The 11,181-nt window shown below is 68.5% G+C and overlaps 1 protein-coding gene across 2 annotated transcripts; it reads left to right on the forward strand.

Moving 5' to 3' along the window:
- The first annotated feature begins 301 nt into the window (after positions 1-301).
- Positions 302-8,214, forward strand: SPATC1L (spermatogenesis and centriole associated 1 like). Of its 2 annotated transcripts, XM_025985479.2 has the most exons (4): positions 302-674; positions 3,361-3,711; positions 6,855-7,006; positions 7,815-8,214. In XM_025985479.2, the coding sequence occupies exons 1-4, from the start codon at positions 473-475 to the stop codon at positions 8,136-8,138; spliced, it is 1,029 nt and encodes a 342-aa protein (XP_025841264.1). In that variant the 5' UTR covers positions 302-472; the 3' UTR covers positions 8,139-8,214. The 2 variants fall into 2 exon arrangements, with proteins under 2 accessions (XP_025841264.1, XP_025841263.1); XM_025985478.2 differs by lacking the exon at positions 3,361-3,711.
- Positions 8,215-11,181: the final 2,967 nt, after the last annotated feature.

An 11,181-nucleotide genomic window follows, 5' to 3' on the forward strand; every position in this document is an offset into this window, starting at 1 on the left:
ACTCCTTCTGCCCCCCGCCGCCCTCCTGCCTCAAGGGTGCGTCCCCGGGTGCACGCCTGACCTGGGCCCAGGTCCTGGGGACCCCGCTGACCCCGCGGGGGGGACGGCCACCGGAGTCCCCCGAGGCCTGTGCACGCCGCACGGCCCGGCACCGTCCTTGGCCTGTCTTGGCAGTTCCTGGGATCCAGAACATTCCAGCGTGGGCTGGCTGCCCTCTTCCCTGCTCTCCGCGGCCTGGGTCCCGGCGGGAGGTGTCGCTCGGGTCAGCGGCTGCAGTGAGCAGGCCCGGCGCCGCGGGGTGACGGGGGTGACGGGGTGACCGGGGTGCCGGCTCTTTAAGGGTGACATCACAAGGCTGCGGAAGGCCGGGCGGCTGTGGGGCTCCGGGGCCTGGGCTGTGCCCGAGCGTCTGCGGGCCCTGGGCTGCCACCTCCATGGGGCCGCAGGCCCGCCCGTGAGCCCCCGCGCGGCCATGGCCGAGGGGAGCGAGCTGATGAGCAGGCTCGTGAGCGAGAACGCGGAGCTCAAGAAGCAGGTGCGCCTCATGAAGGAGAACCAGATGCTGAAGCGTCTGCTCAGCGAGAGCTGCCAGGAGCGCGGTGGCCTCGGGAGCCGGGACCTGCTGTTCCCCCGGGCGCCCACGTACCCCGAGGACTGCTCCCCCGGGAGCGCAGGTGAGCCGCGGGGGCGCTGACACCCGAGGGAGAGCGGGGCCCGGGACCCCCTCGCCGTGTCCTCGGCCGAGGCCTCCCTCCCGGCCCGCGGGCCCCACGGACGACACGGGGTGGTGCCCTCAGGCCGCCTGCTGGGTGGTCTCAGCGCCTTCCTGGCTGGGACCCCCCTGCGGCCCCGGGGGTCTCGGACAGGCCCGGGCGGGGGGTGTGGGGGCTGGGGGAGGAGGCGCTGTCGCCCACGGGGGCAGCTGGACACGCCCCAGCTCGCCAGACCCGAGCTCCCTCAGCGGCCACGCTCACGCCTGCCACGGGGACGGCCCGGCCCGCGGGGCCTCGTGCCCTGGGACACCCCACAGCGGGTCAGGGCGCCCCCTCGGGCCCCAGGACGGCCTGGTCCCAGGAGATGGGTCCGGCGGGGACCCCCCAGGGCTCAGAGCACCCCCCCCCCCCCCCCCCCCCGTCAGCTGCGGCCCCGGCCCGCCCCGCCGTCCCTCCGTCCTGCACCCGCGGGGCGCCCTGTGACGGGCACTTGCGGGGGGACCTGGTCAGGGCGGGGTCCCTGGGACGGCCACGCCCCCCGTGCTCACGCCCTGGGCCCCGACCCTGCAGGACAGCAGGCCCTGGCCGGGGAGGCGGGAAGGCCCTGCTGCAGGGCCGGGGCTCAGGTCAGCGGGGTGGCGGCCGCCCTGGGGGAGCTCAGCTCTGGTCAGCGCCCCCGTGCCCGGGGCTCCGGACGTGCCTCAGGTCCCCCAGGCTCTGCGCCCCAAGGCCCACGGTTCCTACTGCCCCTCAGCGCCGCCCTCTAAGCAGGACGCGCTTTGGAGCCCATGTCCTTCACTGGACAGCACGCGCCGGTGGCCGAGGCCCCTCGCCCGGGGGCTGCCCCCGCAAGGCCGCACCCCTGCAGCCGCTGCTCACCCACCCGGTTCCTCCCCGAAGCCCGTGGACGGTGCGTCCGTGCTCGTGGGGGCTGGGGGCTGGCCGGGGCCCCCTAGGGGTCAGCTGCGGGCACTTGGCCGGCCCCTCCGCGCCCCTGCGGCGGCCGGGGTCGCTCCCGCCCGTTCACACGGAGCTGCTGGAGGGGCGCCGCCAGGCTGTGGCCTCTACCTCCCCCCACGGCCCCCGCCCTCCCCCCGGGCCTTCGCGACCCCCGGGCCACACCGCGCTCCACGGGGTCCCTAGGCTGCAGGCCACGGGCTCGAGTGTCGTGGGCACCCGCTCATCCCGCCCTCGGGCCCAGAACCCGGCGGGGCCCTTCCAGAGCTTCCGCAGGGGGAGGGAGGCCGGGGAGCGGGCGCGGCTCCGGGCTCCCCGCGGGGTTTCTGCCACGATGCGACCTGATCCCTTCCTCATTGATCGTCAGCGGGGCGAGGTCTGCACAGGGCCTGCTTCTTGGACTGCACTGAGGATCGAGGACAGCGGGGGCTTTTTTTTTTTTTTAATGTTCACACACCTGTGCAGGAGTCACAGGAAGGAATTGGGGCTCAGCGAATAGGAACAGAGAGCTGGAGCCGGCTGAGCCCTCCGAGGCCCTGCGGGTGCAGGGGGGGCCCCCCTCGGCTCTGCCCCGCAGCTCTGGGCAGCCCGTGCTCAGGGAGTCCTGAGGCGGCGGCGGGACAGTCCTGGCTGCTCCGGATGCAGCGGGATGGGCGGATGCGAGGCAAGACACCCCCGGGGCTGTTCTTCTTTTGAATTTTTTTTTTTTCTGGGAAAACATCGCCGGAGGTCGATTAGTTGGCTCCTGAGGAGGCACATTTTAGGATATGATGTTTCTTTTTCTTTTAGGGTTTTATTTAAGGAACGTCTCCCCCCAGCTTTGGGCTTGAACTCACAGCCCCCAACACTGAGGGGCAGCTCCTCCCACCGAGCCAGCCGCCGCCCCCGTAATTTTTCATTATAGCTCGGAAAAAACACGGTTTCTCAAGAATGTGTCTGCCTCTCTGGTGGGAGAACCAGTTCACCGTATGAGGCTAGAAAGGGGTTTTGTGAATCACAAGAAGAATCAGTACTTTGAAGGTGACTGTGGGTCATACCTTCTGCCTGACAGTCACTAACCCTAGCGCCCTGGAAGGAGGCGCTGACGGGGACAGAAGGAGCTGCTTCAAGGATGTGAAACATGAATCACCCCCCACCGTCCCCCCAAAAGAACGAGTAGAGAAAAAGCAGAGATAGTCCAGAGAAAGAAACTCGAGGGGGGTGAGCACAGGACAGGGTCACCAGGGTGGGGGGGGGGGGTGGCGGGCGGGGCGGGTGCTGAGGGGGAGCACGAGGACCCCCGACGGCGCACACCTGGGCCCGGGGAGCGCGGGGAGCACGGGCGCGGTGTCGGGACGAGGGAACCGGGACTCCTCCCCGAGGCTCAGCAGCGCAGTGGATGTGAGACTCGCCGCGTGCGTGCATGTATGTGCGTGTGCACACGCGCGCCAGGAAGGGGTAAATGTCTCCGGTAAGCTACCCGATGACTCAGCGCTGTGTCCCCGAGGTTCATGCTGCCACCTCGAGGTATGTGGCAGAGGGCGGCCGGCGCAGGACGGCCGCGGCCACGTAACACTTAAAAGCGTTGGCGTCCCTGTGAACGAGCGAGGACGCACGGGCGTCAGGAGGCCGAGCGGCGGCTCCCTGGGGCTCTGGGGGCTCTCGGCCTCAGGACCCCCTCCTTCGGGCCTGACTCCCCCTCCCCGTCCAGTTGCAGACTTCGGAAGGTTCGCCGGTGCCCCGGAAGCGCCCTGCCAGCTGCCAACGTCCTCCCTGGAGGAGCTGCTGTGCTCGCACGCCCCCCTCTCCCGCGAGGACGACGCGTCCCCCGGCTGCGCGGTGCCCGCCCCCGTGCCCTTCAAGGCTTTCCTCGGCCCCCCCGAGCTGCACGCGCCCCGGGGCACCGACCGCAAGCTGTCCCCGCTCCTGAGCCCCCTGCAGGACCCGCTGGCGGACAAGACCCTGCTGGAGCCCAGGGAGATGGTCCGGCCCAAGAAGGTGTGCTTCTCGGAGAGCAGCCTGCCGTCGGGGGACAGGACCAGGAGGAGCTACTACCTCAACGGTACGGCCGGGGGTGCGCGGGCCCTGGCACCCCGGCTCCGCCGTCAGCAGAGGGGGGCGGGCGGCTCAGCCCGGATCGGGGCTGCGGCTCTTAAAACTTCTTGCCTGTTAAAAAACCAACATTGCAGGGGCGGGGGGAGCCCTGGGGGCTCAGTGGTTTGGCTCCACCTTCAGCCTGGGGCATGATCCTGGAGACCCGGGTCGAGTCCTGCGTGGGGCTCCCTGCATGGAGCCTGCTTCTCCCTCTGCCTGGGTCTCTGCCTCTCTCTGTGTCTCATGAATAAAAAAAAAAAAAAACACAACCAACGAGGGGGAAACCCTGGGTGGCTCAGCGGTGGAGCACCAGCCTTCGGTCCAGGGCATGACCCCAGGGTCCCGGGATCGAGTCCCGCATCGGGCTCCCTGCATGGAGCCTGCTTCTCCTCGGCCTGCGTCTCTGCCTCTGTCTCTCTGTGTCTCTCGTGAATAAATAAAATCTTAAAAAAACCCAAAACCCCAACGGAGCCGCCACCTCCTCAGGGAACGCAGACAGCGTGGTGGCCGCAGGGCCGGCCGCCGGAGATGGGCGAAGTGGAACAGAGAGTCCAGAAACAAGGCCGAGGGTGTACAGGCTTAACGTGCAACGGCACCGAGACAGTCAACGGAGGGACAACAGCCTTTGCAACCAGTGGTGCTGAGACGGGTGGACAAACGTGCACGAGCGTGACGTTGGACCTCACACCACATACAGAAATGAACTCAAAATGTATCAGAGACCTGAAAAATCTAAAGGAGCTAAAGCCACGAAACTCTTTGAGAAAACACACACACACGGAGCTTATGACCTCAGATTGGCCACAGGTTTTTAGATGTGACCCCAAAGCGCGAGCCACAGAAGGGGCAGTCCGCGCTCTGGGCTTTCTCGGAGGTAAAAGCTGGCATATTTCAAAGGCCCACGTTTCCAGAGAGCGGATCCCGCCCACGGGGGAGAAAACCCCCATCCTCACACCACAAGGGCGAGTGTCCCGATGTGCAGAACCGCCAGCGACCCAGCAGGAAAAAGCCAAACAATCCAATTAAAAATGGGCCCAAGAACTGGAAGGAACGTTGCCCCAGAGGAGACGCACACGTGGGGGACGGCGAGATGCTCCAGATCACCATCGGTCACCAGCAAAATGCTGACGGAACCACGAGACGGCGCGTCAGCCCACGGCGGAGGCTGTCACACGCGCGTGCAGGGGGACGTGGCCCCCGAAGGCCGTGCCTCGTCGCTGGGCACCGGCTCGGCAGCTTCATCCCAGATCAGACCCCGGAGCACCAGGCGTCCCCGCAGCTCAGGTCGAGGGTTCAGGTCCGGGAGAGCCGGGCGCGTCCGTCCGCACAAACACCTGCCGGACGTTCCGAGCGGCGTTATCCTTAGAGCCCCGACGGCGGGGGGCGCGTGGGGATGGCGGGACGTGGCCCACCCGCGCGGCGGCTGTCGCTCGGGGGAGCAGGAATGCGGCGTGCGTGGACCTGGGGTGCACCTCGTGCCTGGCCGCCCCGGAGGGACCCCAGAGCACCCATGTCCGCGGGGACAGCAGGTGCGTCGGCGGCTGCAGGGGCCGTGGGACCGCAGCGGGACAGGGGTTTGTTCTGTCTTGGAATCAGGTCGTGGTGGCGGCTGGACGGCTGTGAGGGTACGGAAACCCCGGAGTCGCAGGGTTTGAGGGAGGGGGCATTGCGTCCCGTGACCTCAGTTCCTTGGTGTGGGCGTGGGCCCTGATGCCCCGGGTCACTGTGAGGGTGAAGGAGGCGCAGCCCCCAGGACACCTGTGCACCAGGACGCCCTCGCCGGCGCACGCTGGAGGGCCGAGCCGAGCTGCTGTGAGCGGCCACCGTGTGGCCCGTCGCCCCAGCGTGTCACAGCAGTGTTTCTCGGCCCCCCAAAACCTGCTTTGCCCACTGGGACCCCGTGGCCCCAGGGCCCCCCAGCTCTGGGCCCTCATGGGGTTCAGTGGGGAGCCGGGCTCTGTGCCGTGTGGCTCAGACGGGATCCTCTGCCGGGCTGTCCACACCCTCGCGGCCCCTCCCTGTCCCCACCCGAGAGCCACCTCCCCTGACGCCCATGGGCCCCGTCTGTGGATGCTCCCCTCTCGGCGTCTGTGGGTGCGTGGCTGAGGCAGTTGCACCCTGACCCTGTCCTCGGGGCCTGTCCTCGGGGGCCTGTCCTCTGGGCCCTGTCCTCGGGGCCTGTCCTTGGGGTCTGTCCTGGGGGGGGGGCCCTGTCCTTGGGGGCCGTCCTCAGGGTCTGTCTTCGGGGCCTGTCTTCGGGGCCTGTCCTCTGGGGTCACCAGTGGCCGCCTGGCAGCAGCCTGTCCTGAAAGGGCTGATGAGCCCCTGCGGTCACGCACTGGTGGCGCCGTGTGAGCGCCCTGGAGGCTGTCTGGGCTGGGCGGTTACGGGGACCCGGGCACAGGATGGGGCCGGGGAGGGCAACCATCTGCCCACGGCCACGGCCAAGGCTGGTTCTGGGGTCCTGCCGCTCTCAGGGCTCAGGCGCCCCTGTGGGGTGTCCTGTGCGTGGTCACAGGACCCACCCGTGGGTGCGCCCCTGCCCTCGGGGTGGAGCCTGCAGACTGCACCAAGCGCCGCCCTGTAGGTTGGTCTGGTGGCCGGACAAGCCCCGGGCCCCTCGTGGGGATGACAGCCCAGCAGGAGCATGGGGGAGGCGTCGGGGCCGCAGCTGTGCTCGCCCGGGGTCTCGGGGTCACACGCATGGGGCCGGAGCGTGGGAAGGGCTCGCTGACTGAGGGACCGGGCTGTGGCGGGTCTGGAAGCAGGTTCTGGGGGGACAAGACAAACGCTTCTGGGCTGAGAAACAAGCTTTAAAGGCATTTCCGTCTGTCTCAGAGGAGAGGGAGGAGGGCGAGGACCCGGGACAGGTGGTCAGGCTGCCTCGGGGCGAGGGGACAGGGGTCGCTGCCCTGGGGCCGCAGGAGGGTCCAGCTCTCCTTCCCCTGCTGTTACCCTCCGTGGTGGGGGGGCCGAGCCCCAGCGCTTCGCCCCAAACCCGGGCCGCGATTACTTCACTTGTTCCCCCAAACGGATCCAGGGGCGCAGGCCGGAGGAGGCGCGGCCCTGACTGTCCTTGTCCCGCGCCCGCCTGCCCCGCCGCTCCCACAGAGATCCAGGGCTTCTGCGGCGCCCAGAAGGACGGGCGCATCGTCGGGGAGATCGCCTTCCAGCTGGACCGCCGCATCCTGGCCTACGTGTTCCCGGGGCTGACCCGGCTGTACGGCTTCACCGTGGCCAACATCCCCGAGAAGATCAAGCAGGTGCGCCCCTGCCGCCGCCCCCCTGCCGGGGTCCCTCCCTCCGCTGGGGCCCTCCCGCGCCCCCTCCCTCCCCTGGGCCCTTCCGCCCCTCCCCTGAGCCCCTCCCCCGCCCCCTCCCTCCCCTGAACCCCTCCCTCCCTCCCCTGAGCCCCTCCCCCGCCCCTGGGGCTCCTCCCTCCCCCCCGACCCTCCCCCCAGCCCCTCCCTCCCCGGGAGCCCCCTCCCTACCCGGGGTCCCTCCCTCCCCTGAGCCCCTCCCCTGGGCCCTTCCCTCCGTCCCCTGAACCCCTCCCCCCGCCCCCTCCCTCCCCTGGGCCCCTCCCTCCCCTCCCCTGAGCCCCTCCCTCCCCTGGGCCCTTCCGCCCCTCCCCTGAGCCCCTCCCTCCCCTCCCCTGAGCCCCTCCCCCGCCCCCTCCCTCCCCTGGAGCCCCTTCCCTGGGCCCCTCCCTCCCTCCCCTGAGCCCCTCCCCCCGCCCCCTCCCTCCCGGGGGCCCCACCCCGTGCTGCCCACACAGCTCTAGGGGTCCCCCATCCCCCCACTCCTATCCCCCTTCCCCCATCCCCCCACTCCTACCCCGTTCCCCCATCCCCCACCCCTACCCCCATCCCCCCACCCCTACCCCCATCCCTCCACCCCTACCCCCTACCCCCATCCTCCCACTCCTACCCCCTCCCCCCCATCCCCCCGCCCCTCCCCCCTTCCCCCATCTGCCCTCCGCGGCGGGGCGGGGAGGCCTCGGGTGACCCCGGCCGCGCCGCAGGGGGTGAGCGGGGTGGGGGGCCGCCGCCCACGGAGCCGCCCCCGCAGACGTGCATCAAGTCCCTGGACGGGTCGGTGGACCAGACGCGGCTGCGGGAGCTGACGCAGCGCTACGCGGCGCTCACGGCGCGCCTGGAGAGGCTGGGCTACAACCGCGAGGTGCACCCCGAGTTCAGCGAGTTCCTCATCAACACCTACGGCATCCTGAGGCAGCGGCCCGACCTGCGCGCCAGCCCGCCCCGCAGCCCCGCCGCGCTGCGCAAGCTGCTCATCGACGTGCTGCCCCCCAAGTTCCTGGGCGACTCGCTGCTGCTGCTCAGCTGCCTGTGCGAGCTCGCCAAGGAGGACCGCAAGCCGCTCTTCGCCTGGTGAGCGCGCCCGCAGCGAGCCTGCCTGCGGGGGTCCCCCTCGCCCCTCGCCCCTCGCCCCCGCCCGAGGCCGCCCGGGAGCGCCCGGCCCGCCCGGCCCCAGCAGGCGCCCCGGCCCGCCGGCCGCCCGCCGCCGCCCACACCCGCGGCACCACCGAGTCACTGTATTAAAACCATCCGTTTCCCGTTTCCCTTCCCTTGGCTCTTTGAGGGGCGGAGAGCGCCGAGAGGTGCCCGCGGGATCGGGGGGCTGAGTCGTACCCGAGCCTCCAGGGGCGCAGCTCCCGGGCCTCCAGCCGTCGGGGCACCCGCCCGGCCCGGCCTCCGGGGCTCCACTCCGGCGGCAAGGAGCCCGCGGCTGGTTTCCCCAAACGCAGAGCCTGAGGCAAGGGTTCCGTGCGGGCAGGGCAGCTGTAGGCCCCCCAGAGCCGGGGCAAAATGAAAACACAGGCCCCTTGTTCCCACGTGGGAATTGCATGGGGACAGCAGCGTAGGGGACAGAGAGGAGGGCGCCCGGGGCTGCATGGATTCCGGGGAACCTGTTTATTCCGGGTTTGCTTTGACACGCCCCCTCCCCCCATGCTGGAGCCATCAGGTCCCCGTGTCTCCTGAGATCTCCAGGACAGGTGACCCCCTGGGCCCACAGCCTGGCGCTGGCCCCTCCTGGGCCTTGGCTGAGTGGATGGTCCCCAGTCACGTCCCTGCTGTGGTTGTGAAAGTATTGGGGTTTCTGGGGCCACCTGTCCCTGTCACGGCCTCCTGTGAGGCCCCAGGCGTCTTAGGACACACACAGCATGGGCAGCCCGACACCCCAACAGAACACGGGGGTTCAGACCTCAGACAGTTATTACCCCCCAGCCGGGGGCTGGACGTCGCAGCTCCAGAGCCCCTCTCCTGGGTGCGCAGATGTGGCCTTCCCTCCGCGGCCTCACAGGCTTGTGCTCTCCCTATAAGGACACGAGTCGGAGTAGACAAGGGTCACCCCACGACGGACATGATGCTAACTTTACTACCTTTGTAAAGACCCTGTGTCCAAATACAGCCGCTCCCTGAGGTGCAGGGGTCGGGGCTTCAACACATGATTTTGGGGGTGGCCACAACTCAGTCCATCACTGACGCCTCCCTGCCCTTCCAGCCACTGGACACTCACCCGGGCTGAGGGACTCTGCCACCTTGGGGGTCCGTCCAGGGTGCGCAGATTTGACACCAGGGCTCTGCATGGGGGTGGGGTGGGCACTTGGGCGTCACCAGGACACAGGCCTCCAGGGACGAGCCTCGGCGTTAGGACCCGGGTTTGGAAGAACGCTTTCTTTGGGCCTTTGCAGGTCCTGCCGGGGCTCCCCGTCCCTCGTGGGACCTAGAGGAGGGAGAGCGGTCATCGTGTCCACCCAGGGGAGCTGGGGCTGCAGAGGGCCTGGCCTGCCGCAGCCTCCCCGGGGCTCTGGGCTTGTCTGGCTGCTCCAAGGGTGGGGTCCCGAGGCCACACGCAGGGACCAGGAGCTGGGCTTCTCCCCCCTGGGCCTTTGGCCCCCCTGCACTGCCACGGCTGGGTGGGTCCTGCGCCCGGGGCGGATGGCAGATGGGGTACGGTGGGCGTCTGGGAGGGCCCCGGCGGGCGGGCAGGAGTGTCCTCAGGCTGGCCTCCTCCTAGGTAGCTTCGCAGGCTGGGATTGCCCACCTGGTGGCCCGGCCAGGTGTCTGGGTGCAGGGCCCTGGGCTGCTGGCCCAGACACGTCACCCCTTCGTGAGGAACCTCCGGCCTTGGGAGAGCGGCCAGCAGCTGGGGAGCTGGGGCTTCATCATGCCCCCTTGCGCTGCAGGGACGTCCACGCACGTGCAGACTCGACACCCCCCCCCCCCGCCCCAACCAGGCCAAGCTGACCTCTGCCAAGAGCCAGGGCCGCGGACGGGGCCCCACACTCGGCCCCTTTCATCTTCCTGCCGCCTGAAGCTCAGAAGCCGACATGAAGAAATTGAGGCTCACAGGGTCACCTGGGGCGTCATATGGAGGGTCACTTGGAAGGTCACTGGAGGGTCACTAGAGGGTCACATGCAGGGTCACATGCAGAGTCACATGGAAGGTCACAAGCATCACAAGGTGGGTCACTTGGAGGGTCCTTGGAGCGTTACTTGGAGCGTCACATGGAGGGTCACTTGATGGTCACTTGGAAGGTCACATGGAAGGTCACATGGAGGGTCATTTGGGTCACATGGAGGATCACATGCAGGGTTACTTGCAAGGTCACATAGTGGGTCACACAGAAGATCACTGGAGGGTCACTTGGAGCATCACTTGGAGGATCACTTGGAGGGTCACTTGGAGGGTCACTTGGAGGGTCAATGGAGGGCCACATGGAGAGTCACTGGAGGGTCACTGGAGGGTCACTTGGAGGGCCGCATAGAGAGTCACTTGGTCACTTGGAGGGTCACTTTGAGCGTCACTTGGAGCATCACTTGGAGGGTCACATGGAGAGTCACTGGAGGGTCACGGAGGGTCACTGGAGGGTCACTTGGAGCATCACTTGGAGGGTCACATGGAGGGTCACATGGAGGGTCACATGGAGGGTCACTTGGAGCGTCACTGGAGGATCATATGGAGGGTCACTGGAGGGTCACTTGGAAGGTCACTTGGAGGGTCACATGGAGGGTCACTCGGAGGGTCACATGGAGGGCCACATGGAGAGTCACAGAGGGTCATTTGGAGCGTCACTCGGAGCGTCACTCGGAGTGTCACTTGGAGAGTCACTTGGAAGGTCACTTGGAGGGTCACATGCAGGGTCACATGAACAACCACCAGGAGGCCCTGGGCCAAGCTGGGATTGGAGCCTGGGTTGACCTGAGTCCAGCACCTGGGAGGACGTTTGCCCCCTGAGGGTCCCGGTCACCTGTGCTGCTCTCGGGGGAGCCGGCCCCCAGCCGGGTGGGGGGATGTCGTCGTCTGGCTCACGGGGTCCGGCCCCCTCCCTGTCCTGCTCCATGGGTGCGCAGACACCACGGCCGCCCACGCCTCGCCAGGACTATGGTTAATGAGCAGCCCGCTGCCGTGG

The sequence above is a fragment of the Vulpes vulpes genome, chromosome 15 (genome assembly GCF_048418805.1).
Source record: "Vulpes vulpes isolate BD-2025 chromosome 15, VulVul3, whole genome shotgun sequence".
Lineage (NCBI taxonomy): Eukaryota > Metazoa > Chordata > Mammalia > Carnivora > Canidae > Vulpes > Vulpes vulpes.